The sequence below is a fragment of the Tyto alba genome, unplaced genomic scaffold (genome assembly GCF_018691265.1).
Source record: "Tyto alba isolate M040663 unplaced genomic scaffold, T.alba_DEE_v4.0 Super-Scaffold_22, whole genome shotgun sequence".
Taxonomy (NCBI): domain Eukaryota; kingdom Metazoa; phylum Chordata; class Aves; order Strigiformes; family Tytonidae; genus Tyto; species Tyto alba.
Genome location: NW_024881296.1, coordinates 21856244 through 21884006, shown reverse-complemented (window position 1 = coordinate 21884006; position 27763 = coordinate 21856244). Strand labels below are relative to the sequence as shown.

The following is a 27763-nucleotide window of genomic DNA, read 5'->3' as shown; positions in this document are numbered from 1 at the left end:
TTTTTTTTTGAAGAGTAGAAGTTCTATCTCATTTGCCATTGAATAATACCTAGAACAATCAAAAAAATCTATGTAACTTTAAAGCAGTCAGTTGACAAAGAAGGTAATATAAATCTTCATCTGCTTTATCACAGTTACGATCAAGGAATATAAAATGTGTGTTTGCATGCTTAGTTTTATTTGAGAAATCCTGAGTTCCTTATCTCTGAAAAGAATTCCACTCCATAAAAACGTTCTGCTTAAGTGTTAGCATCCTTCAGTGTGTATCTCAGTGTGATATCTTTATATAATTATTTCTGAACAAAGCAGGTTTTTTTATTATGAACTCTTTTACAAATAGCAGATATATTTAAATCTGAATGCATATACTGTTTATAAATTCTGAAAGTATTGAATTCTGAGAAGGCACTAGTAAGCACTGGTCTTCACTGATTTACTTAATTGACCCAACAATAAAGGTAATTGTATGAAAAAGTATATACTCATATTTCTTTGCAGATTCAGGTGTTGGAAAGTCTGCAGGAATCCTGGACAGAATATGAAAATAATGTGCAGTGCCTAAAAGCTTGGTTTGAAACCCAAGAGAAGAAGCTGAAACAGCAACAGAAAATTGGAGACCAGGCTTCAGTACAGAATGCTTTGAAAGATTGTGAGGTAATGTCCCATTATAAATAACAATATTCTCTTTCTAACAGAAACAACGCTTGTTAAAGCCATTTGAAATCTTTGTATCAATGAAGTCAGTGACAGAACTCCTCTTTACTTCTGTGACAGAGAGATTTCATTCCTAAAATGTAAGCAATAGGGAAGGAGGAGAGAACAAGAATGTCCCGAAGTTGTTTAAAAGCAACCAAAGTCATTATTCTTTTTGCATTTCCAAGCATACCAGGTGTACTGAACTAGAAGACCACAAAAGGAGTTACGTTCTCATTCCTGTTTAGCATGTATTTAAATAGTTAGAAGCTTGCTTTTGGAACTGTCAGGCTAGAGCTCAAGCTTATAGGTGTATAAGAAAAACAGATTTTTCTGAATTTATAAACAAGGCCTCTGTATGTTATCAGACATCAGATAATTTTTGCTCAAAAGTATTTTGTTCTACCAGACACCAAATAATAATTTTCACACCAGAGCAAATGTATAAACTCTGTTAGGACAACTGTGTGCCCAAAATCTTGGTGTTCTCATCCCCTTAAAAGGGAGTAAGGAATTGTATTTATCTTGGTGTGGCTGTCTTTCCTGCATGCATTTAACAAATGGGGCAAATATGATCTACCTTTTAAGTCTCCACAAACAGAACTGGAAATCTATTCAGATGAAATGCATAAGAGAATTTAATGTATACTCACCAGTGTATTAAACCCATCTTTGTTTCTGTAAAGGCAAATAGTTAGTTAAGACAGATATGTTAGAATTTTTTTTTTTTTTTTCTGAAATTCTTGACTTGTTTTCAAACTGACTGCAGTGCTTAGTTTCAGTTCGGATATCTTTATGGTTTCAGCACAGTAAACCCATATGACTGAAGTAAGGGTAATTTTGCATAGGCTGACATATTCGGCAGGCTGTGCTTGGCTGGAGTTCAAAGCTAAATCTGATTTATCACCATTATGGTTCCTTTTGGTCAGGGAAGTTAGCAAATACACTTGGAGAGTCAGTTATGAATGGCAAGACTTTGATCAGCAGAGAAACAAATTGTTTAAGAAATAACTGTATCAGACATTCTTGGGCATCCGGTTCAACTAGTACAAAAGCTTCAGTTTATTTATTAACTGAAGTTAGTTGCTGCTTAGTGTCATATTAGTAAGTGAAGGCAACCATTTTTTCCCATCACAGATCAGAAACAGTAATGTCTTTAATTCAGTTATGAGTTTTAAATGATGAAGAAGAAACCCCAGTTCACAGAGAACCAGAAATACTTGAAATTCTCGGTGTTTTAAACTTTTGCATGTTTTACATTCTGAATTTTGCAGCAACATTGTACAAACTTAAATGCTTTCTTTAGTCTTAAAATCCGCTTTTTGGAAAGACAAATTTACTATGTACAACTTCAACGTGTTTGCTTTGTTGTCATCTGGTAAAAAAAAATGATGTATTACTCCAAGGCTGCAGTCTAGAACAAGGTCATGGCTAGGAGTTTGAAGGAATGTGAAATAATACAGGAGAAAAGGCGAGGAATAAATAGTAAAGCAAAAATGTTCTCCCAAATATATATATAAACAAAAATGTGTTGTATATGTGCAGGGATAAATTCTGTTAATCGCAAGTATTTGCAAGACTGGGCAGAATTTTGTTCTAAATACTCCCCCCACTGTCTAAAATGTAAAGTTTGTTATGGCAATGGTTCACTTGTTGTTCAGATTCATAAGGAGAGTAATTTATTGAAAGACATGAGTTTTCAGTTTGCCCAGAGTTTTGTTGTGTTGCTTTCTTTCCCTGATGATCCATCTGTCTCATTAAGGAAAGGCTTGCAGAAAATTAGAATATAACCTGAGATCACAAGATGTACTAATTAATGAGGGGTATCAAGATACTGCTCTCACTTCACAGTCTGCTTTCCATATCACACTAACTACTTTATCTCCAGACAGGTAAACACAAATTTGTGCTGGCCGGAAGCCTACAAGCCATACTTCCCCTCTCTGCTCAGACTCTGTGTTTGCACTACCTGAAGCTGCACAGCTTCCATATGAGTCAGAGCACTGCAGGACGCTCTTGAATCTCCCTGAACTGTGCCATGAAATGATATAGGTAGTTTCCTGGCTAGGAATGAGCATATGGGAGCATGCTACATGGGTCAGAGCTGCTCACCGAGTCTTCATGTCCTCTCTCCATTTTGCTACTTCATTTTCATGCTATTGAGGCATGAGGAAGATCTCTGGCTTTGTGACTAGTGAATGTTGCATACCAGAGCTTCTGCACTTCACTTGTTGATAAAAGGTGATAAAACTGTCAAATTTTGAATCAGCATTTCCATGACCAATCTAGGGTCATCTTAAGTCAACAACACAGTCAGCACTTGCCTGAAGCAGCAAAACAAGCGACTAACAAGTTGTCATGGCCTCAGTGCTTATGTACTAAGTCTTGTTTTCTTCATTTGTTTTCACACCAACCGTTCATTTTCTTCCCATTTTCTTGGGTTAGTGTGTGGGAACGCTGAGCAGAGCAAAATGCTATCATCATCATTAATGCTTCCCAATGGCATGCAACCTTGAGGAGGCAGTAAGGAAGATTCTTGCAGTCTGTTGCTTGTTGTCATTGGCTGGACTCCAATGAACTTGTCATCTAGAAAAGGGGAAGGCTTACTGTCCTCGGGCAAGGGGCTTTGCTGGGATCTGGCAAAGGAATAAAGACTCCACTTCATGTGGGGAGGCATGGCAAATTTACATCTTTCCCTAGGAAGTAATTTTGTCCTTTTCCTTGGGTGGCAAAATTCATTTTTTTTCCAGAGGCTTGAGTCAGCTTTGGACTAATTAAAAAGCCCTCTCAGTGTTCTAGGACAAAATAAGACACACAACAATTTTCCCATGTATTCAAACTGCTGTCCTATTTTTAATGAGTTTTGGTCTCTTACATGAGAGCAGATTACAGAGGAGTTTAACGTAGAGGACATACTTCTATTTAAATTAAAGACAAACAGCTATGCTTTAAAGGGAACATAAAATATTAAATAAAATTGCTGATGAGTTATGATTCTCTTGAGAATAAAAAAACAAAGTATGCAAGCATGACTTTTCTATTTTTTTAAACTAAGGAGCTTATGGGCATCTTTTCTATCTCAAAGCATTATCTAGCCAATTAAACAAAAATTCTCAGATATCTTCTTTTTCTTTTCAGGAATTAGAAGAATCAATAAGAACAAAGGAAAAAGAAGTAGAAAATATAGAACAGAGTGGTCTTTCTTTGATACTAAACAAGAAGGAGGAAGTCTCTTCTACTGTTATGAATACACTACAAGAAATTAACAATTCCTGGGCCAATTTGGATCACATGGTAAAGGAATCATCAAGGGGCAAATTATAGTTCCAGGAATAGAGCATGGAAGAGAGGGAGAATTAGCAGTTTGCAGCGACTGGATTTCCTCTGTATTGTAGGGGAAGAGATTCTGAATTGTGTCCCTGTTTCCATCCATCCCCAAGTTTGCGTGTACACTCCACATAATATGGGTATAATATTTCCTTTTTCAGGGATGCTTTTAATCCTTGTAATTGAAGCTTTTTCGATGCTTCCTGGTATTTAGTAGAAAGGTACCAAATGATCTGTAAGGGACTACCTTTTCAAGAACATAGGTCTCACAGAATAAGGAAGAGATCAGCACTGTCGTCATCCAAACCTTGATCAGCATCAATGTGCCTTCTCAGGAGGAATGCAGTGTGTTAGTACTAGCCTCTCTGCTGACTTTCATAGGCTGATTTGCCTGCCTTAGAGATACGTGGTTTATAGTCTTAAGTAGTTTGCTTGATCCTGCTTTGGACCAAAGTAGAATGGACTTAATATCTTCTCAGTTTCTGCCATCCTAGCTTTATAAAATCAAGCAGAACTGTACACTGTACCCAGCATAAGCCCAGCTGATGTGCAAAATCTTTGTTCTCCAACAGGTTTAAGTTTAGGCATGTAGAACACTTCATATCTGAGATCAAAAGGAAGGAAATCATTTGAACAAAACCCAAATATCTTGAATGGTTTTCATTTACTTTTTTTTTTCTTCCTCGCTCCTTCTAGGTTAGCCAGCTGAAGATATTGTTGCAATCTGCTCTTGATCAGTGGAGCATTTACAAAGTGGCTTATGAAGAACTGAATAGTTACCTGACAGAAGCTAGATATTCTTTGTCCCGTTTTTATCTCCTTACTGGTTCTTTGGAAGCTGTGAAAGTCCAAGTTGATAACCTTCAGGTGAAAAGGATCCCATGCCTCTTGACATGCTAAGGATGGATTCAAGGATTAATTTTGTCTGCATTGCATGGATGCAGATAACTATACATTTTTGTTCATAAGAAACAGAAGTACAGACATACTGGCACGTTAAAATAACACAACATTAAGAAAACACATTATCAAATAGCCATTGCATTTTTCATTTTGCAGAAAAATAAAATGGTGTTAGTTGTTTTCTTTTTAGACTTTTGATGCTGTTCTTTAAGTTTTCAGCTGTACTGTCAAATGGTTAAAACTTTTTAACTCATGCTAGTGACCATTAAAACTAAAGTTTCTCACTCTGCTTCATCAGGCTTCTGAGATACTGGTGCATGTTGAGGTCACACTTTAAACTGCCCCAAATCCTGTGGTTGCAATAGATTGAAAAACAAAGAAAATAATGCTCCAAAAGCTGAGATACCCACTTGATCAAGTGACTTTCCACTGTAAGAAAATCATAACATACAAAGAGACGCCTCTTATAAAATGATAAATTAATATTAATTGAAATAAATAATTTTAAATAATTAAATTAAAAATTATTTAAATTACTGTTCTTTTACATAGAATAACATTTTATTTCAAAGTTGGTGTCTGGAATAAAAAATCACCCCACAAACATTTCCAGATGCTTAAAGTACCAAGAATTTGTGTTGTTAGTATTTGCCAACAAATTTAATTTTATATTATCATTTAAATATTTTGTGTGTTTTGAAGTCCAAACATATATAAAGGCAAATTCCCCAAGCATGAACAGCACTTTTGAAACCAAGATTTAAAGAGCATCCATTAATGCGCTTTACAGTCACTCTTATAGGTTTGGGGGTTTTTTATGTGTCAGAGAGGAGGAACCAGTAAAACATTAGGTACAGAAAATGACTCTTTTTGCTTATCAAAATTTTGACTATACTGTTGAATCAGGTTGAGATTTGCTGGGCAGTTCAGACTGTAAAAATATGCATAAAAATATTTGAGGTTTAGAAAAAAGAGCATTTCCCATGCCAGCAGTACTTCAGACTGATAAATGAAAGAGCAAGAATCTTATTTTCAGAACAAAGCTTTTTTTTATGCTGTTAATTTTTTTCAGCTTGTTCTAAACAGGAAAATGTTACTTCATTTATTTTCTTCCATGAGTTAAATTTTTATTCCTGAGGAAATTCCTTGCACTACTTCTGTGCAAGAGTACAGCATAATTTCTTTTACAAGATTTTGACAATTTGTGAAAATATTAGGTTAAAATTTACTTTTTGCTACACCTTAATATTGCATCAAATGAATCTAACACAGTCTTTATATTAAACAACCTTTTATTTAGATGAAGCACTCATGAAATCAAGTTTTGTATTCATAACCCATGTGATGTAATTGATACATGCTATTTTGAAATGTGTCTACATCATGCAATTGTAATGCCTCATGTATCTTTTTTTTTTTTTTTTTTTTTAATTCTTCTGGTTTAGAGCCTACAAGATGAATTGGAAAAGCAAGAAAATAGCTTACAGAAATTTGGTTCTGTGACCAATCTATTGTTGAAAGAATGTCACCCCCCAGTGACTGAAACACTTACCAACACTTTAAAAGAAGTGAATATGAGGTAGAAAATGTATATGTGTTGAACTGTACTTTCAGTGGTAAATTGACATTTATCCGTTTACTCAGTTTTCCATCATTTCTAATTTTCTTATATATTTTGTGATTTTATGTTTTTGGGGGGTTTCGGGGGCTTGTGGGGGCAGGCAGGCTTATTTCTTTTGCCAAGGGCTGGAGCAGAACTGTCTCATTTACTACTAATAATAAATGAAACATTATTTTCTCCAGCAAAGTACTTGGACATTACTGTCGGTGGTTTTGCTCCATGCATGTCTGCCAACCAAGATTCATACATTCCATGCTGAAAAATAATATTGCGCTTAAAATACAAGAATCCTTTCTGAAAATTTTGTTTGCTATGCATGCACCAGGTTCCCCAGATTTTAGGTTGCTATTCCTAGTTGTATGAAGGGCATGATAGGAAAGAAGGTCTAAACCTTCACCAGTAGCTTGGCAAACAGCTTCCCCAACTTTGAATCCAGAACAAAACCAGTGTAAGGGTTTACTCAGAGAAGCTACAGAAAGGCAGGATCCAAAAGCAAAAACTAGTTTGATGGAAAGTTGGGGATTTTTTTTGAAAACACAATCACATCAAATTTATTTTAATCTGTGGTCCATGCTGTCCTAGAATCTGGAAGTGGAGGGAGGGATTATTCACCCCATTTCAGAAAAGATACTGTAGGATTTAGCAGTTGCAATGATGACTGATGGAATTTTCACTTGACCATTTTTTTCATATAATAATAATTTTTAAATATTGTGATTTCCTTTAATAAGGAAATAATGAGATGATTTGATAAATACCAGCACAGTTGAGAAAGTAAATGTTTCTGGTTGCCATTAGAGCCAAGAATTCAAAGGGGAATTAGATGTTTAATTGGAAAATAAAAATATAAAGAGTTTTAATAGGTCTGAGATTATTTTAGAAGGAAATTACACAGAGCTTTATAACTTTAAATATTCTGTCAGGGTTTGGGAGGAAGTTGCAGCAGAAGAAATGGTTTCTTGTTCACACCTTCTTTGCAGGAATCTGGTGCTGGCAGTTCATGGCTTGGTCATGGATGCTTTGTCCAGTGAACCAAAGTGTGCTAAGTGGGAATACCAGGAGGTTCACTTCAAAAAGTGAACTCCAGCTCTGACCTCAAGCATTAATATACAGCATCCAGGATGTAGCACAGATCAGACCTGCTGTGACAGGCCAGAATAGCCTCTCAGCATGTTTATTGAATTCCTTTTCTTTTTTTATCCCCAAATGTCAGGATCTTTATTATTACCAAGTTTCTTAAAAGCCAAAAGTCCATGGGAAACAGCAGAGAGGAAGAGGGGCAGGGACAGTTCTTGTGAGGTCCCAGGCTTCAATCATTCATGCAATCTCTTCACCAGGTGGAACAACCTTCTGCAGGAGATTGCAGAGCGGCTGCGTGCCAGTAAGGGCCTCCTTCAGCTGTGGCAGAGGTACAAGGACTGTTACCAGCAGTGCTCCTCCACAGTCCGTCAGCGGGAAGACCAGACCAGTGAACTCCTGAAGACTGCCACCAGCAAAGACATTGCTGATGATGAAGTTACTACTTGGATTCAGGACTGTAATGTATGTCCCGTTAAGCTTTGCAGTTTTTCACGGCTCTGTGGGCTAAAAATCACAAGAGGCTGCCCATTACTAAACTTTATATTTGGTGTCTTGAAAACTTGCAGACAGACACATTTCTTTTTACTGATGCATCTCAGGCATAGGAGAAAGAGCTTTGTCTGCTACCCAAATCTCATGAGTTTCTCACACTTTTCACGTGATCCCTCCATTGCTTGTGATGGTGTTTTCAGAAGCTTGTATCTGAAGTCATCTCTCTGAAGAAGGTGGATAAATTATATCAGTTAATCCAGTCTTAAGTCCCTTCTTATCGAAGGGATTCTTGATTGGGAAGATACCTCTACCAAATCTATTGAGTTCCTTATAATAGAAAAAAACACAAGATCCTTTGACTATATTCCCACCAGTCATGGTTGTTCACTTTTTCAGAATGAAAAGAGACTGTATGTTCTGGAGATTTCTTTATCTTTCCTTATGGAAGGACACCATTCACTCTGAAACCTTGAGATTCTTCCTTTTTCAAGACTGTATTTCAAGGCAGGAGGATGGTTTGTTTCCTATCTGTGGTTACATTTTGGTTCTTTTGAGTTTAAGTTGATGTTAAGTGTCACTGACAAAAAAAAAAAAATGGTAATTGTCTTAATGTAAGCAAAACAATTGAAAGGAGAAAAATGAATACATTAATGAGCTTTTTGAGCATTTGCTGCCATAGTCAACTGGACTGGCAATTCAAATTGTTCAGTTCGAATAATTTCTTCATTTTCTGAAGTCCTATTCTTTAACCATTTTTTTAGGCCATTTACAAAAGTTATTTTTTCATCCCTCCTGGTAATTCATAGAAGGAAAAAAAGGGAGGTCTAGTCAGACCTGAATTGACCCACAGTGAAGGCTGCCACTGCTTAGGACCAGCATGTCAGTAGGTTCAGAAGGTTTGTTTCAACAAGTATTGCCTCATCAATAACTCAGGCTTGCTCAAAAGTAGCTGAGCAGACACTTCTTTCTGTTTCTCTGTGCACAGGTACTTTGATGTATTTTTTTATTCTGCACATCATTTCCTTTTCATACAGAGTGTGAGTAGACACTTTGGCATTGAAATACAGTAGTTAATCTAAGTTTTTTATAGCGTGGTGGAGTTCGGTCATTTTATTCCTTCTCTAAATCAGGGGAGGATTACATCAACAGTGTCAGGTTAACTGCTCATATCTTTATTCAATGTATTGCCACAGGATGTACTCACGGACTTGAAAACAGCACAGGAGTCCCTAGTTGTTCTTCAAGAACTGGGAGAGGAGCTAAAAAGCCAGGTGGAGCCTTCAGCAGCAGCAGCTATACAGTCTGATCATCTTTCTCTAAAACAGAATCTGTCAACCCTAGAACAGGCTCTCCGCAAGCAACAGGCTGTACTTCAGGTATGCAGAGAGTGTTTTCAGTCCTTGAATCTGATTGTTCTGTGGTACCTGAAAACATATAAACTAGCTAAAACCGCCTGGGAAAAGAGAGTGGTGTTACCAGCATTTCCTAGACTTCCTTGGGAGCCAAAGCTGAGAGTAGAAAATATGCCCAAGTCTGGCGTAGAGACCTTGTAAGAAAGTCCAAATTCTAGGAAGACTATAGCAAACTTCATGGAGGAAAGTGTGTCTGGAATGCCAAGGGCTCCATGCTTTCTGCAGAGAGCAGTAGTGCTAACAGCTGGATCCACAGACAAGTGAGAGATTCTGAATAATTGTGTAGAGTTGATTTTTACAGTTCCTATTAATGTCAGTGACCAGACTGACACCTACCATTTGTGTGAAAGCCTGTTCGGTAGATGTTGCTAATCGCTTGTGTCACCAGGGACTAAAGAGCAAAAAAGAAGTGGCAGCATGTTTCCATAGGAAAGTGTATGGGTGAGAAAGCCAAGAGGATTTACCCAGGAAATCCAGCACTGTCTAGAATGTACTTATAATGTCACTGTGCTGTGAGGAGACAAGACATAAAAGTTTTTAATTTCAAATCATAATAATAGCAACTAGTGGTTCTCTCTGATGACAATAAATTAAGCAGAGGAGTTAGTTTCATAAAAGGAAGTTAGAGAAGGTGGTCTATTTCAAGGTAAGGAGATATTTATTCACTTTGTTGAAGTGTTACCTTTTTTGCTATGATCAAAAATCCTCTGTTCTAATCTAAAAAAATCCCAGTAGTTCCACAGTTTGAGCAAAGCAAAACTCCTAGCTGGTACAGCTGTTTGCAAATCTATAATGAGAATAACCAGGAATGTGATGTCAATATGGATGCTATGTGGCCCAAATTCTTAAACTGTGGGTCTTTTTCTATTCAAGGCTGGAGTGCTGGACTATCAAACTTTTGCCAAGAACCTGCAAGTCCTTGAGGCCTGGATAACAGAAGCAGAAGAAATATTGAAAGGACAGGATCCCAGTCACTCATCTGATCTCTCATCAATACAGAGTAGAATGGAGGAACTCAAGGTGACTAATAAATGCAGAAAGTGTTGATTATTTTTCTGTTAGCCTGGTTATTTGTAGTACTGGGTACGCACAAATATCATACATGCGTTCTATATATATTAAAACACTGTCACTCATGCAAAGTGTAAAACAGAACTTAGAAGTTTGATGGTGGTCAGGGAGTGATTGTCCATGTTACTTTGCCCCTGAGTAGAGAAGAACAGGACAGGAAAACCGTTCAGAATAAAATGAATATAAAATCAAATTGGGAATGAAAATTTTAGCAGTTTTGGGGACAGTTCTTTCATCTTGTTTTATCTTGACATTTTTTGAATTTATGCAATTCCTGTCTCCATGGTATTAAGTTTAGGGATAAACTCATCTATTCGTTTTGGGTATCTTGATACACTGATGAAACATTCACTCTTTTTTGGGGAGGGGGGTAGGGGTGGGGAGGGAGTGGGCAGGGAGGGAGCTTTTTTTTTTCTTCTTCTTCTTCTTTCAGAGGCCCTGACAGGAAGTTGATGAATTTTGCCATCTAGGCTGTTTTTGTAATTTTAATCTTCCATTATTTTTCCATCAGGATTAACTATACACATAATTCTACTTTGAGTATGCTAAAAAACAGGAAATTTTCCTAACATAGTGAATTGGATATTCCTGCACTGCAGAATGAACATCAAAAAATAAAATGTTGAATAAGTTCAATGGGAATTTTCCAGCCTAACATTCAGGCTAAGAAACAAAGAAAAAGGCTCACTTTTTTAACAATATTAACATATGTCTTCAAACACTAGCCTACTTCAGCAGCTCTGAGCAGTAAATCCCCAATTCAGCAAAACACTTCAGTGGAATTTGAGTTCACTTCTCTGTGCACATTTAAACATGAATGTAAGTCTTCTTCTGGTCTGGGACCAGAGGCTGAAAATCAGAAATGCAGTTTTTCCCTGGCGTAGGAATTGCTTGCCACTTGGTGGCAACCAAAGCTGTTTCAATTTTAACTGAGTGCTAGTTCATAACTTTGCAGTCCATAATAGTGTAATTACTGAACTTCCTAGTTACCACTTCTATTGTTTGTTGCAGAGTCAAATGTTGAAGTTCAGCAGCATGGCCCCAGATTTGGACCGCCTTAATGAGCTGGGTTACAAGCTTCCTCTGAACGATAAAGAAATCAAAAGGATGCAGAACCTGAACAGACATTGGTCTCTGATCTCATCTCAAACTACAGAGAGATTCAGGTGGGGATAGTTAAAGATTGTTACATAGGTTTTTTTATATTACAACAGCCAGAAAGTATACCTTTTGCAGAATATAGAAAACATTTCAGATATTTCATTAATTAAAGTTCCTTTTCTCTGATGTCCTGGCAAGAGTGAAGCCAGTGAGCTGAGATGTTGGATTTGTGACAAATTAACAGAATTTGAAATGAAGAAGACAGCTACTTTTCAAAATAAATTGAATGAGGCAGCTAAGCAGGGAAAGTGTTGTCATCCAATTTGGAATTCTGCTGGAAAAGTTACTGCAAGACTTAACACTGTGTGTGAGAGGAGGAGACCTTACCTGGGTGCATTTTTCTTTCTTTCAGTAAGCTTCAGTCTTTCTTGCTGCAGCAGCAGACCTTCTTGGAGAAATGTGAGACTTGGATGGATTTATTAGTTCAGACTGAGCAGAAGCTGGTGGCAGAGATTTCAGGAAACTACCAGAGCCTTCTAGAGCAACAGAGGACACATGAGGCAAGTTGTCATGTGTATTTATACATAACTACAACACATACTATTTATACATAAATGGAATGCATAATCTCTTGTGGAGTAATGTAATAGTATGCCTTGAATTGAATTACATTTGCCTGCACCCTCTGAGGATATCTTAACTTAAAAACAGAAGCATGCAAATTTGTCAATAATAACCAGTTTGGGGGAGGACTTGAGTTTCTGCATTTGTGTATAATGAATCAGTATGCCTATGAGTGCTTGTCCCCTACATTTAGTCTACCACAGATTGCTTTGTAGCAAGGAAATAAAAGTTTTTACTGGTCTTCCTGTAGAACCTAACTTTTCTCATGCAATTTGGACCTTTGTCTTCAGTACTAACTAGAGAAAATCTGTGTTCTTTCAGTTTATTCTGATTTTGTTTGTTTATTAAATTGCCAACATATGTAGCATCTGAAGAGCATGTTAAAAGGAAGACTTTTCTGTCAAATACTGAGTTATATAACTCATCACAGGGCCTCCATTTGGTAACATTTCCTTGCAGAACAAACTGATTTGATCTTCGCTGTGTGCTGGAGTCACTTGTCTGTAACAAATCAAGAACTAGCCCAGTTTTTGCTACAGGGAAAAACTGATTCAGAGTTTTTACTAGTGGATGAATTTATGATTCTTCAGTGAAGTCAAGTGATGCACATTTTTTTCTCCACCCATATTGTTACTGCCAAGAATCCTGGTAAAGATCAAGTAAGACAAGTCAATTTTCATACCAAAGCTCCCATGTGGCCACAGTAGTTTCAGTTCCCACAACTTTTTCAGCTGACCTACCCATAGACTCAGGCCAGATCATAGGGAGAGTCATGTCCTTCCCCCCCTCTCTTGCCTTATATCTCACAGCATAGCGTTTGGATGAGTGTCTGATAGCAGAAAGTAATTCACAACCATTTTTGCTTGCTTTAGCATACATTTGCTTAAGCATTTAACTGCCTTTGCTTTCAAAAATGTCATCCATTTAATTTCCTCTCAGTGCTGCCAGCATTATCTGGACAGTTCCTTGTAAGTTGAGACATACCAGGTCTTTGAGATTTGAATGTCCACAACTCATTACTGTTTAAGTGTATAATTTCCTACTGTTGTTGTGTCCAGACATAGCTGTATTTTTTTGAAAGGGATTAATGGCAATATTCTTGCATTCAATTGTCTTGAGATCTCAGCTTAATTCTTTTCTGAAACCTTGATCTGAACAAGTAGCGCAGGTGAGTGTTACTCAGGCACAGCTTTTTTTATTACAACAATAAAATAATCTCTTGTAATTTGGAGAACTAATATCTGATTTTCTAACTACTGCAATTCATCCTAAGAAAATGTTGTAAACTGCATCTTTTTTTCACCTAAAGCTTTTTGGCATTTTATATAATCTAAATGTATTCGGTACTCAATGTTCTTTGCAGTGCCCCCTGACACTCCTGAAGAATCTTCTTTCCACTCCTTGCAGCTGAAAGGGTCACATCTAAACTTCTTGAGATGAATTCCCAGATTGTTTTGCTTTGTATTTTTTAAAATAATGAGAAAATATTCTCTTTTCACATGCATTCCCAGAATGAATACTGAAACACCTCCAGCTCTGTTATCAGCTTTCAAGTGCTGACTCATATAACTTTGCTGGTGTTTAGTCAAAGAGGACCCCAACTACCTCAGTGGCCTTATTTAGAAATAATTTTCACTGAAATTTACACATGAGCAATGTGAAGGTGATACCTTTTTCAAATATCATTCACTAACACTGGCATCTGCATCAGATAAGTCTATCAGGATGATCTCATAGTCATTCTTGTGCAGTTTTCCAGATACCCATTTGCAGTCTTGGTACACTGCTTGGGAATCCTGTGTAATGGGAATACACCAAGACAAGCATTTGAGAAAGTGCTGGAAGGGGAAGTTCCTTTTCCAGTGTGCTGGTATTGTGCATTCCAACACCTGCCCTCCTTTCCTTCTCCTTTGAATTCCTATTTCTGTGATTCATACTGATTTACCTATGAGAAAAAATTGAGATGGTAAATGGTCCCTCATAAGGGAGTATCCCTTTTATGTACAGAGGCAGTGTACATGCAGAGATCAAGTGGATGTTGACAGAAATGTCTCTGCTTTTTGGTAGGGCTTGGAATACCTCCACTCTAAGCAGAGTTCCTTATGCTTGATAAGCTTTAATTTCACTTCTCCTCTCAAAAAAATATTAAAATTGTCACTCTTAGGGGAGTTTGATTTTGTTGGGTTTTAGTGGTCTTTTTCAGCCAGCTGTGTTCTGTCTAGTCTCAATCTGTCAACAATGCTGGTAAATGCTGTTGCCTCCTGTGCTTCATCCATGTCCCCTAACTTGACAGAAGTAGATGTGACAGGAAGTAAAATTTCTACCTTCTTGCTCAGCTTTCTGAAATTCTCAAACCCACCGTACTGTGGTTTTGTTCATGAGATAATAGAGCAATTAGTTTCCCTCTGGTTCAGGTTCAGTCATTCATAAGAGCCAAGGTATTCAAAGAACACTAGCAAATAATTCTGTGAAGAAATTAGACAACACTATTTCTTTCTATGGGAAAATTTATGATGTGGGTAACATTTTCAAAATTAACTTGGTGAATGAAAGAGGCAGAATCTCATTTTGAATAATTAGTCCATCGTCTAGAAGTCCTAAGCTACATAAAATATGCTTGAGAGATTTAATTGTGCAGGAGGTGCCAGTGCCAGTGGGTATTTTGCTGGCAGTTGCAGATGCAGGGATTGATATGTCACAATTTGAGCTGTTGGGAAGCCATGTACGAGAGGTGTAACCTGGATTTGGGGTATATTTACTCTCGATTCAGGCAGAGGTAAACTTCTATCAGCTGCAAACGTTACTAATAAAAGTAGAAAAAATCTCAAGCTTCACACCAGTATATATTCTATTTTAATCTTTCTGGAAACATTTTGAACATGGAATGGGGTCCGGTTCTGAGGTGATGCCCAGCTGTACCTTCATGAACACAAAAATATTCCTGAACAACCTTATCTACAGATATAGTCCATTAATAAAAGACAAGCTGTTTTGAAAAATAAATTTTAAGCAGTATATATTTAAGTCATCTTTGCATAAGTATTTAGGTATTTTTTTGTCTTAAGTAAAATTTAAGTTATAAGAGAGGTTTAAAAGTATTCAGAGATTCATAGAATGGTTTGTGTTGGAATGGACCTTAAAGACCATCTAGTTCCAACCCCCCTTGCCATGAGCAGGGACACCTTCCACCAGCCCAGGTTGCTCCCAGCCCCGTCCAGCCTGGCCTGGAACCCTTCCAGGGAGGGGGCAGCCACAGCTGCTCTGGGCACCCTGGGCCAGTGCCTCACCACCCGCACAGTCAAGAATTTCTTTGTTATAGCTAATCTAATCTACCCTCTTTCATCTTAAAACCATTACCCCTTCTCCTACCACTAAACTCCCTGATAAAGAGTCCTTCCCCATCTTTCCTGTAGGTCCCTTTAAGTACTGGAGGGCCACTATAATGGCTCCCCAGAGCCTTCTCTTTTCTAGGCTGAACAACCCCAACTCTCTTAGCCTGTCCTCACAGGGGAGGTGCTCCAATTCCCTGATCATCTTTGTGGCCTTTTCTGGACCAACTTGAGCAGGTCCATGTCCTTCTTATGCTGGGGTCCCCAGAGTTGAACACAACACTGCAAGTAGGGTCTCACAAGAGCAGAGTAGAGGGGGCGAATCCCCTCCCTCGACCAGCTGGCCACGCTTCTTGATGCAGCCCAGGGCACAGTTGGCTTTCTGGGCTGTGAGAGCACACTGCTGGGTCACAGTCAGTTTTTCATCCACCAACACACCCAAGTCCTCCACAGGGCTGCTCTCAATCTATTCATCATCCAACCTGTATTTGTGCTTGGGATTTCTTTGACCCATGTGCAGGACCTTGCACTTAGCATTGTTGAATTTCATGAGGTTAGCACAGACCCACCTTTCAAGCCTGCCAAGGTCCCTCTGGATGGAATCCTTTCCCCCCAGCATGTTGACGACACCACACAGCTTGATGTCACTGGCAGATTTGCTGAGAGTGCACTTGATCCCACTGTCCATGTCACTGAAAAAGATGTTAAACACCACCAGTCCCAATACCAACCCCTAAGAAACACCACTCATCACTGATCTTCACTTGGACATCGAGCCATTGACCACAACTCTTTGAATGTGACCATCCAGCCAATTCCTTATCCACCAAGTGGTTCATCTGCCAAATCCATGCCTCTCCAATTTAGAGACATGTCAAATGCTTTGCACAAGTCCAGGTAGATGACATCAGTTGCTCTTCCCTTACCCACCAGCGCTGTAACCCTGTCGTAGTAGGCCACCAAATCTGTCAGGCATGATTTGCCCTTAGTGAAGCCATGCTGGCTGTCACCAATCACCTCCTCATTTTCCATGAGCCCCAGCATAGTTGCCAGGAGGATCTGCTCCACGATTTTGCCAGGCACAGAGGTGAGACTGACTGCCCTGTAGTTCTCTGGGTCTTCCTTTTTTCCCTTTTTAAAAATGGGGGTTATGTTTCCCCTTTTCTAGTCAGCGGAGACTTCACTGGACTGCCACAACTTCTCAAATATGATGGATAGTGGCTTAGCCACTTTATCTGCCAGTTCCCTCAGGACCCGCGAATGCATCTCATCAGGTCCCATGGACTTGTGCACCTTCAGGTTCCTGAGATGGTCTTGAACCTGATCTTCTCCTACAGTGGGCAGTTCTTCATTTTCCCATTCCCTGTCTTTGCCTTCTGCATCTTGGGCAGTGTGGCCGGAGCACTTGCTGGTGAAGACTGAGGCAAAAAAATCATTGAGTACCTCAGCCTTCTCCTGAGTAACCAGATATTGTGAAAGTTTACTGTGACTTATGGGGAAAATTGGAAAATAAATTGGAAAAATTAGAAGGAGTGGAAAATTAATTTCTAGATCCTACACATGGCTGACCATTTCTTTTGAAATTCTGTTAGCAGTGTAAAATTGTATTCAATTTTTTTATAACACTGTCACACACAATCTTTGCATAAGTTCTATTTAACAAGACAAAGGACTGTAATTATTTTAAACATGTCAGAAAAAAAAAAGTACCCTTTCTGTCCATGCAAGGAATACTCTATCTGCATTTTTTTGTAAATTACAGTGCCAATCACACAACTATATTCAGAGACATAAAACCTAGCTTCTGTTGTTATTATTTACCTTTTTAATAGTTTATTTTTAAATCTCAAGGAACTAATAGTAATTACTTGGTGTAGCAAGGAACTCCAGCAATGAGATTTTTAAATGTGTTTCCCTTTAAGTTCATGACAGAACTCCCATTGAATTCATTTGAAATTAGATAAAATACATGAAAATTAATTTTTACCAGTGCATAAAGATAGAAATAAAATGTAAGATCATGTTTTAACATCCTTGTCTCCTGTACAACAGCTATTCCAGGCAGAGATGTTCAGCCGCCAGCAGATTTTGCATTCGATTATCTCTGATGGACAATACCTCATAGAACAAGGACAGGTGGATGACAGGTAGCCATTCCTGTGTTGTTGCTGCTGCTGGTTATGTGAAGTAATACTTAAACTAGCGAGGAACTTTCAAACAGAGAAGGTAGCAGATGATAGTGTTGAGATTGTGCTCTTCTGAGGTACAAGTTACTACCTCTGTGGTTATTAATTAGTCGGTTTTAAATAAGACGGTGTTCTTTAGGGTGGTATGAGGTATATGAATGTGAGAATGCCTGCCTTGAGCCTGCTTCTCTGACAAAGATTTGTCTTGGATTATCAAGCATGTTACATATATGTCTATTTTGATGTACTTTCAAAATGTCACTTTCACCAAAGGAGCCTGCAGTGACAGATTTAGTGAGTTACATTTGATTCATGCCAGCTGGGGATTTGCCTCTACCAAGAGGCTTCCCTAATGCCATTTAAGAACACCTGCAGCCTAAATGTGAAGGAATAGGAATTCATTGCTGTCTGAGATTTTTAAACACTTGTGATCAAATGAATGAAAATTAGTGAGACACCATTGGCTTCACACTTGTACATATGCATTGTCTCTTCTAATGTCATCATGGTCCTAACGTAAGAATAACTGTTTTTTGTATTGTGAGAATTTTGTTAGTGCTGTGTATATCTTATCCCTGCTTTGAGCTCAATAGTAAATCTGGCAATAAATTGTGAAATCCCCATCATTTGCTACAGATTTGGCTAAACCAAACTGGCAAAACCTGTAGGTTTTCTTTGTATATTTCTGGGGATAAAGTAGAATAATTTTGTGTTACAGGTTTGGGTTTTTTAAGGTCTCAATAATTGGAGCCCTTTGATTCCCCATTACATGAAGCATTAAGTTCTCATCCTCACTTAGCTATCACTATGAGACTTCATTGCTTTTCTTTTACTGTTTCGTAAGTGACATCTAGAAAACTTCTTCCCTTTCCCTTCAGTTTATATCATTAAACAAATAGGTTAAAGTATGAAGATTACTATGTATTTTCATTCATTTATCTATTTATAGTAGGGATGAATTTAATCTGAAGCTGACTCTTCTAAGTAATCAATGGCAAGGAGTAATTCACCGGGCACAGCAGAGGAGGGGGATCATTGACAGCCAGATTCACCAGTGGCAACGCTACAGGGAGATGGCAGAGAAGCTGCACAAGTGGCTGGTGGAAATATCCTGTCAGCCAGTGAGTGGGTTGGGCAATGTTCCTATCCCATTGCAGCAAGCCAGAGCACTACTGGATGAAGTGCAGGTATGTCCAGTGTGTTTGAAGAAGGAGGAACAAACGCCTGCCTTTTTTACAGCCTTCATATTTTAAAACATTCATAAAAGCATATTAGATTCAGATCATCTGCTTTGCAGAAAGCAGTATTGGATGTTAGTTCTTCTTTGGAACTGACATAGCCTCAGAAGCAGCAGTGTGATGGAAACGAAGTTAGAATTCATGAAGAACATGCAACAGGGAACTTACCGGGCTCTCTCTCTCAAGCCTTGTTTGCTTCTGGTTTTGCTTTGTAGCTAACATCACACTGAAACTGTCTTGAAAAAAACAATTATGTCCTGTTTGAGGAATGTGTTTTAGCTAACAAAAAAGAATACCTTGAGTGTCCATCTTCAGGTGAGCTTAACAGTGTCTATTTAGCAGCTTGGTGTCTTCAAATTTTTTGTCTGGAAGATAGATATAATAATAAAGCTTATAAGCATATTAGGCTCTAGAGGAACAATTTCTCTTTAAGAGCAATTGAAATATTGATATTAATGGGGAAAAAGAAGTCTTATGTCTTTATTTCCTTGGAGAAATTTTCTAGAGGTCTGCTGCAGTAAATGATTATGAAAAGGTTAGGGTAAAGAATTTGGACAGTAACTCATGTTTAAGCCAAGGTATGCAATCAACTAAAGTATGGGCTTGAGATTTAATTATACTGAATTGCTAATTGTAATTAAAAAGGCAAAGCTGACAGAAAACCGTTAATATTTTCAGCTTAAAGAGAAAGTTCTCCTAAGGCAGCAAGGGAGTTATATCCTCACAGTGGAAGCTGGGAAGCAACTGTTGCTCTCTGCTGACAGTGAAGCTGAGGCAGCCCTGCAGACAGAGCTTACCGAAATTCAGGAGCGCTGGAAGATAGCTAGCACCCAGCTGGAGCAACAAAAGAAACAGCTTGCTTTACTACTGAAGGTAAGTGTGTAATTTCTTCTGTACTTCTTCAGTAAGTTCATGGTTTCTCACTGTGAACTCTGCTGAAGAAAAGCATTCTCAAGGGGTAAGCACAAATACAGGATTTGCATATACACTGTATGTATTCTTGATTTCATTTCACCACCTTTGAAACTAGGAGTGGTAATACTTCACAGTAGGCTTGTGTGTTAGTTGATATCTTTTAATTCATATTTCCAGAACACTGCCAGTAAAGGATATTCCTACCAGTCATATTTTCAACATAGACCAAAAATGTATTTTATTTTGCACAGTGCTGCTTAGTTTTTATACACATTATCTTGAAAATTAGATCTGCCTTATAGCCTCTACATGCTAATTTCAAGATCTGCCCAGCAGTGTCCTAGTCTGTGTTTCCTTCCAGTGTCTTGAGTATTTTCTAGTTTAAATAAACTTCTGTGATCTTGGAGAAGGGACACTTGAACTTTATTTTGGTATAAGCAATGTCCAGAATGCCTCCTAACCTCACTTTAAGTACAGAAGATGATAGGCTGCAATTTAGATTTGGTCTCTTTGTTTTTCCCTTTTACTCATTCTAAGAAAGATAATGAAATTTGGACTTGTGTGTATTAATAGAAGAGGGCAAGTGCTTTTAGAATAGTTTCAGAAGTCTAATAGTATTATGGAACTACAGACACCTTAGTTTTGTTTGTAAATAACAAGAAGCAAAGAAGTGCAAGAAAATGAAATATTATTTTGGAAAAGTTCAGATAAGTAAATTTTTCTTCCTCTTTCAAGCCTTCTTCCTCATATCTTAGCTTCTAGTGGGGGAATTAAGTCAGGAAATTTTAGTCATGAAAGCTGTTATCTAGGGAAACTAAAGGTTCTGTGGTATTTTGTCTCAATGAAAATATGGAACTTAATGCTTGAAGATGAGGAAGTAGGGAAATTACCATGCAAACTGCATAAAATATCTCATAGATATCAAGTCTTAACTACATTAAGCTATTTTGGTCTCAAATACATGACTTTTTTAGTGTATTCTGACCAAATGAGTAGCACAAGTGTATATTCTAGAAGAGTATATGTGGCATTAGGAATATCACAGACTATTGTCAGGTAAGGTCGTATCACATACTAAGGAGAGAATAAAGAAGACACTAAAGAGAAGAGATTTTTGCAAGACCTGGTGTCTCCATCCTGAAGATAATAATGAAATACTGGCATAGGTTGGAAAAAAAATAGAAGGAGAGAAATACAAAGGCAGTGGTAGAAGGAGAATATCTTGAAACAGAAGACTAAGAGAAACAAGTTCCATATTTTCTGGTATCACACAACTGACATTCTTTATGGGTTGACTGTCTTATTAGAGATCTTTCTGTCCATGAGTACCTTTTTAATAGGCTTTAACAAGCAGGTGAGGCAGGTAAAACCATACTGCTACATGATGATTGATATGGTTTGGTTGAATTGGACACATTTAAATTTTTTGAAAGTATACAAACATTAAAGCTGGGTATAGCTGCTAGAATGATAATTTAGAGGAGATACTACAGTTACTTAAATCTGATCTGAATTTTCAGTCTCCCTACTTTTTTTTTTTTTTCAGTATCTACTACTTTGTTTTTCCTTCAGAGTAATGCAACTGAATGGAACTTCTGTCAAAGAACAGTGGCTTGTTTAATACAGACATTCAAGAAAGAAATTGGAAAATAATTTTGGCCGAGAGAGGCTTTTCTGAAAGGATGGAATTGGATCTAGACAATATTGTAATAACAGGAAGCTTTGGCTTGTGTATTTCTACTAGCAGAGACCTACACACAAAAAATTTGACACAGCTATGCACATGACTCCAGCTCTGAGACTATGAGTATTATTTAGAGGAGGATTTCAGGGCATGTTACTACTATGAAAATGTTTTCACTGTTTAGGTTAGTTAGGCAAATCAGCTGACATAAGTATAATCCAGATTTGAATTGAAGTCTAATAAACATTCTGCCTTCAGGACTGGGAAAATCTGAAAAAGGCATAGGAGACTCCCTGGAGAAGCTAAGATCATTCAAAAAAAAGCTTTCTCAGCCTTTGCCAGAACACCATGATGAATTGCATGCAGAGCAGATTCGTTGCAAGGTAAAGCACTTGTTCACCGTTGACTGTTGTCTCATCTTTGCCTGCCTTTGTGCAGTAAGCTCTTCCATTGTTAACAGGCTTCACAATACTGACTGCAAAGCAGTCAGCCATCCCTGTGACAAGAAACTATCCATGTAACATTTAGACAGCATAGTACCTAAGTGATCTCACTATAATGCAAATCCTGCAGGATAAATATAGATCTGATCAAAGTGAAATCGGAACAGGGTCTGAAAAGTACTGTAGAAATGCTAAATACCAGTGTGTTTTTATTATAGAAATTCTAACTTAAAATTTAAACTCGTGGTATCTAAACTGTAGTTTTAGTGCTTTTTATTTGAGGTGAGATTACTGGGGAGGGATCTTATATAACACTTTTATGCTATATTCTTTGCAGTTTAGAAATGGATTACGACTTGAAATTATTTTCAACACTGAGAAGTCCAAACCAGTACTTGGAATTCTCAAATACCTTTGGACTTTATAGAGATTAGTTCATGACTGTTACAAGGCTGGCATAAGATTCTCTATTTGGGAGTTACCTCTCATAATTCTGAAAATATTGGTACATATGCAGTTGGTGGGGGTTTTTTTTGTTTGGTTGGTTGGATTTTTTTTTAATGGGGATGAAATGGTCCACTTGAAATGGTGGGTCTATTCAGGTATAACTTTAATTCAGTGTGATAACAATGCTTGTCTTCCTGCTTCATCAACTCATTCAGATTTTTATTTGTTAGCAAACTGGTCCTTTTTCCTTGTGTGCTTCTTTTAAGGAGTTAGAGAATGCTGTTGAAGGATGGACAGATGACCTTGCACACCTCTCTCTGCTGAAAGAGACCCTGTCTGTATACATCAGCGCAGATGATATCTCAATCCTCAGCGAGCGCATAGAGCTTCTGCACAGACAGTGGGAGGAGCTCTGCCACCAGGCAAGTGAAGCATGGAGCACTGATACGAGTATGCAGGCTACAAAAGTGTTGGGAGAAAAATTGAATGCAAGTGGAAGCTTGTAGAAAAGATGCATGTAGGCACACTCAGGTTCAAAACTGAACTCTTGTTGAATCAGGGAAAACATCTGTTGAAATGCTTCCTTTAGTTACTTCTAGTGTTTCTAGATCTCTTGAACTTTGTCATGTCCATGAGGTCATATTTAAGCAGCACTGACAAACCAGCAAAAAAGTCACACTGTGTGCTGTGAGACTGTGAGACTGTGGCATGGCTGGCTGGGTAAAATTCAGAAGTAAGGCAGTTTACTGTGCTTTGGAGGAGGAGCTGTGATCAAAAAGGGTGTCCCCTCCCTGTTCAACGTTACCATATTGTACCTTCAGTTCCACAGATAGCTCCTGTTTCTCCAGACACTGGTGTCTGCATTTCATTTAGTCTGAGGGTGACTTGCTTGGCTGCAAAATGAGCTTAGGAGTATCATTTGATTTTTCAGGTGCATCATACTATTAGTGGGTTTCTTGCCTCCATTTTGCACTTAGAAATATAGGTAGTGGAGTATCCCTCACCGAGCTTTTCAGATTATCCTAATGTTATTTATGTGATTCAGTAGAGATTGCAGTGCAGATGTATCAGGGCTAACTTTGAAATAGTTTCCTCTTGTAAGGTACCTGTGAAGGCTTCACCTCCAAAGTAGGAAAAATGCTTCACAGTTAGCAGCACAGAACTTGTTATGAGTTAGTTGTATTTGAATGAACCGATGTAGATACATCTAAACTACGATATAGTTAGTGCATTTATATTTATGGCAAATGAGGGAGCCAAGTAAACAAGTTTTATCTTAGTTTTGTGTGTACTGAATGTTTCAGGATGTAGTCTAGTACAACATTTTGTTAAATCGTTGCTTATTTCCGGAAAGCTGCCAACGAGTTTAGGACCGCAAAAAGGAAATGCGAGATCATGTGTGCCCCTGTCAAACCTAACACGATAGTTAAACACCACATCACTTTTGTTTATGCAAGGGCAGATGCAGTCTTCATCTTCTCAGCTGAAAGGCTGATATAAAGTCAGAAAGAACGCAGAATACAATGGGGAGGAAGTAAGTAGTTGTAAAAACATCTGAAAATGGAGAGATGACTTGCTGCTCACCCTCTGCTGCTATTTAGATTTCAATGCCCATCTTTGTCTGTCTATTACTATTCATAGACTGAGATGGTACCACTGCTATAGCAATTTCTTAAACATAGCAATGTTTTCCTTCCTCCTCTATTTAAAGTATAGCATTTTCCTGTTACATATTTTATGTTTATTCTTTCCTGTCAGGGCACACCTCACTTCTTTGGAATCTCTCAAGGTGTCATGCCCATTCAGGAGAAATTGTCATCTATGAAATGAGTGTATTTGGACTCAAGTAGAAAATTTCTTATGCAAAATATAGTGTATCTTTGATTTAGCTTTGTATTTACAAATCATGCTCATGCACAAATTACAGTCTTTTGGAGTTTGGACTATGCTATGTATACATCTATTATTTTGCTTTGGTCAAGCACTTTATATCTTTTTTTGTTTAGACTAAAAAGAAAGCATTAATACACTTTATAACATTTTATCAGTGAGCAAAAATTGTAAGAAAATTTATTTTTTATCTTATAATTAAACTTTTGGGTTAGAGACATTATAAAACAGGATATGGACAGGCTACTGAGCTTAACGCTTGGATGCCTGTCTCTATGCAGAGGATGTAGCTAACAGGAAACCTGAGATTAACGCTTACCTTTAAGCTCACAGAGAGTCACACAAAGTTTTTCCAGTACAACTCGAGTTTGTTTTAATGTCAAATAAGTGGCTGGAACACTTCTACAGAGCCAGAGGAGTTCACATTGAGGCACAAAGTATTTCAAGCATTTCTTAAACACATTTACTAGTTTGTTATTATTTACTCTCCACAAATGTTTTAAGGTCTCCTTACGTCGACAACAAGTTAGTGAGAAGCTGAATGAGTGGGCTGTCTTCAGTGAGAAGAACAAGGAGCTCTGTGAGTGGCTGACACAAATGGAAAGTAAGGTTTCTCAAAATGGCGACATCCTCATAGAAGAAAAGATTGAGAAACTTAAAAAGGTATAGTGCAGTGCATGTAAACTTACGTACTGTTCTTTAACTGCTTACTTGTTTTGTGTTGCAAAGAGGATACTGAGCTGAAGTGGAGGCTTTACCTTACACTGATGTTTATAAGTTCCAGTAAGATTGTGTGTTTGTGTTCTTCTCTCACTATGCAGCATTTTCTTGTCTTAGGGTAGGACCTCCCAGGATACCTGAATATTAACTGAATGCAAAGTCAAGGGCATCTGAATGCTTTACTAAACGTCCGATCAGAAATGCCTGTAATGAGTTGAACTATAGCAGATATATTTATAGAAGGCCTTGTGTTTTGTTTTCATTCTTCTAATAAAGTTTTTCATGGTTATACATATAATATTTAAGAGGTTGTCACTCCACTGTACCAGTCACCAAAAAAACAACATTCACTTGTATTTTTGTATGCAGAGATTATTCAGAATAAGTACTCTGACTTCTGATTGCTCTTTATCGTCCAGGATTATCAAGAGGAAATTGCTGTAGCCCAGAAGAACAAAATCCAGCTCCAGCAAATGGGAGAGCAACTTGCAAAAGCCAGCCATGAGAGTAAGGCGTCAGAGATTGAGTACAAACTTGGCAAGATCAATGACAGGTGGCAGCATCTTCTAGATCTTATTGCAGCCAGGTAAAACAATTGTTTTCTTTCTAAGTGCTACATGGGACAGATTAATATGCCGGATATCATGAATTTAAAATCGTTTTATTGTCTGCCTTTTCATCATTAACTGTGAAATGAGTTTATTCTTAACAATCAACACATTTCTGTGAAATCCACCTTCCCGTTTTACTTTACAGTACCTGACATAATTTCTTCAGGAAGAGTCAATTCAAAACATTATCTGCTAGAAAAATGTAGGATTGGTTGCAGTCAGATTTAGTGAACTTTGCTCCAGTACCATCTTGCTTCAGATGAGTGCTTAAAACTGGGTGAAAATGTAGTATTTCTAAAAAATTCTTGGCAGAGGAATCAAAACAGTGCATTTGTAGTTTTGGATTTCAAGAAGAGCAATTCCAAAACTAAGCCTTAGTTTTTCTGCCTGATTTTTTTTTCACTGACAGAAAAGAGCAACAGCAGGTAGATATATGCACATTGGGCTGGAAGATTGTTTTTACTCAGGGTCATAAATATAACATCAATTTTCATAATGAAGAAATACAGGGTTGCTGTTTGATATGTGAAGAAACTGGTTTATTTTTTTCAATACTTTCTGCGGAGTCGTGCTACAGCCTCCCTCCCATTACCGACAATAATTTTGTCATAATTTTGCACAGAATGTCCGTATACTTTATGTTTTACACTTCTGTGATGTAAGGACATGTGAATTAGAATACGTAAGTCCTGTTAGCAGCAAAAGGGTTTATTTAGTTTCATCATCTTTTTTTGTCTGTTCTTTTTTCATATGATTTTACTGCATTCCTGCTCTGAAGTCTGTAAGCATGGGAACAGTAAATTTTATGTAAGCAGAAACATTCTGGTGGCTTGAGCTCCTTTTATAGTGATTCATTTTAAAGTAATGAACACTGTATATTTCTTACAGAACAATTAAGTCAGGAAGTGGTGTGTTACAGTCGAGGAGCCCACTGGTCTCAGAGGATGTGATAGATCACCAGTTGTTGAACATAAAGTATATTTGCCAAGTTTTTGTGTTCGTCTTTTGAAACACCTTGTCAGACAAATGTTCAGATAATACATTCAGGAAGTTTCTAGTGAAAAGTGATTGCATTCAGAAACTGCAAAACACATCCTTAAAAGATCTGTATTGTCTATTCAGTATTAGTGTTCTCCATAGGGACGGGTAAGGGTTCAAGGATTCTGTGTGATTCTTGGGGTGGGGAGGTATAAACTACATTATACGCTTAAAACTTTCTCAGTCTGTTATCATGAAGCAGGGTGGCAAGTCCTAGTTCTAAACTATTTTATGTGAAATATTTATTTACTTTTATTTCCCGATCTTTTCAATTTAGCCTTCTCAACTAGCATGCTCAGCACTACTGTATGGAATTAAATGTATAACCCTTTACATCCCAGTGCTTGCTGAAGTGAAAAAAACTCTGCAAAGTTTGAACGTTGTATTGCTGAATTTGGGAAGTAAATAGTGGAGAGGTTTGATGCTAGGTTGTGGAAGTTTTTCCAGTTCAGCTGTAGCTTAAGCTCATAGCGGTTAAAGCCCAAGTTGTTGACTAATATATGTACAAAGTACATATATTGATGTCTAATTCCCACTGGACAAAAGGGTTTGCATCCCTCAAAATAATTTTTAGCAGGCCTCAGAGGCTCAGTGGAATATGTTGTTTTATATTGGGGTGTGTTCCTGTTATGATATTTTGGAGTTTGGAATGGATCATATAACATGATTTTTGCTGCACTCAGATAGTAAATGAAGATTGATTGTTCTAGTATTGAGAATAAAATACATCTTTTCATATTCTGTCCCTGACAGCATTAATAAATTATTAGAGCCTGCGTGCTTTTTTGCAAAGCTACAGTGATCCCTTGCCTGGAACATTTTTCTGAGTGATACGTTTCCTACAGCTGTGAATGAATAGAAAGTGCTCTACTAAAATGCTTTAGTAATACAGTAAGGTAATATGCGCCCATTCTGAATCTTTACTAGTTGATTTTATG

The 27763-nt window shown here is 37.7% G+C and overlaps 1 protein-coding gene across 1 annotated transcript in view; it reads left to right on the top strand.

Annotated features, from left to right (window-relative positions):
* SYNE1 (spectrin repeat containing nuclear envelope protein 1) overlaps positions 1-27763 on the top strand; it is a 329785-nt gene that overhangs the window by 260638 nt on the left and 41384 nt on the right. Inside the window, 17 exon segments of the mRNA XM_042795897.1 lie at positions 499-654; positions 3832-3987; positions 4717-4887; positions 6369-6502; positions 7882-8086; positions 9310-9492; positions 10402-10548; positions 11611-11765; positions 12113-12260; positions 17706-17800; positions 18792-19026; positions 19756-19950; positions 21935-21944; positions 21947-22059; positions 22833-22988; positions 24961-25119; positions 25596-25762. Of these exon segments, the coding sequence (XP_042651831.1) occupies positions 499-654; positions 3832-3987; positions 4717-4887; positions 6369-6502; positions 7882-8086; positions 9310-9492; positions 10402-10548; positions 11611-11765; positions 12113-12260; positions 17706-17800; positions 18792-19026; positions 19756-19950; positions 21935-21944; positions 21947-22059; positions 22833-22988; positions 24961-25119; positions 25596-25762 (2585 nt within the window).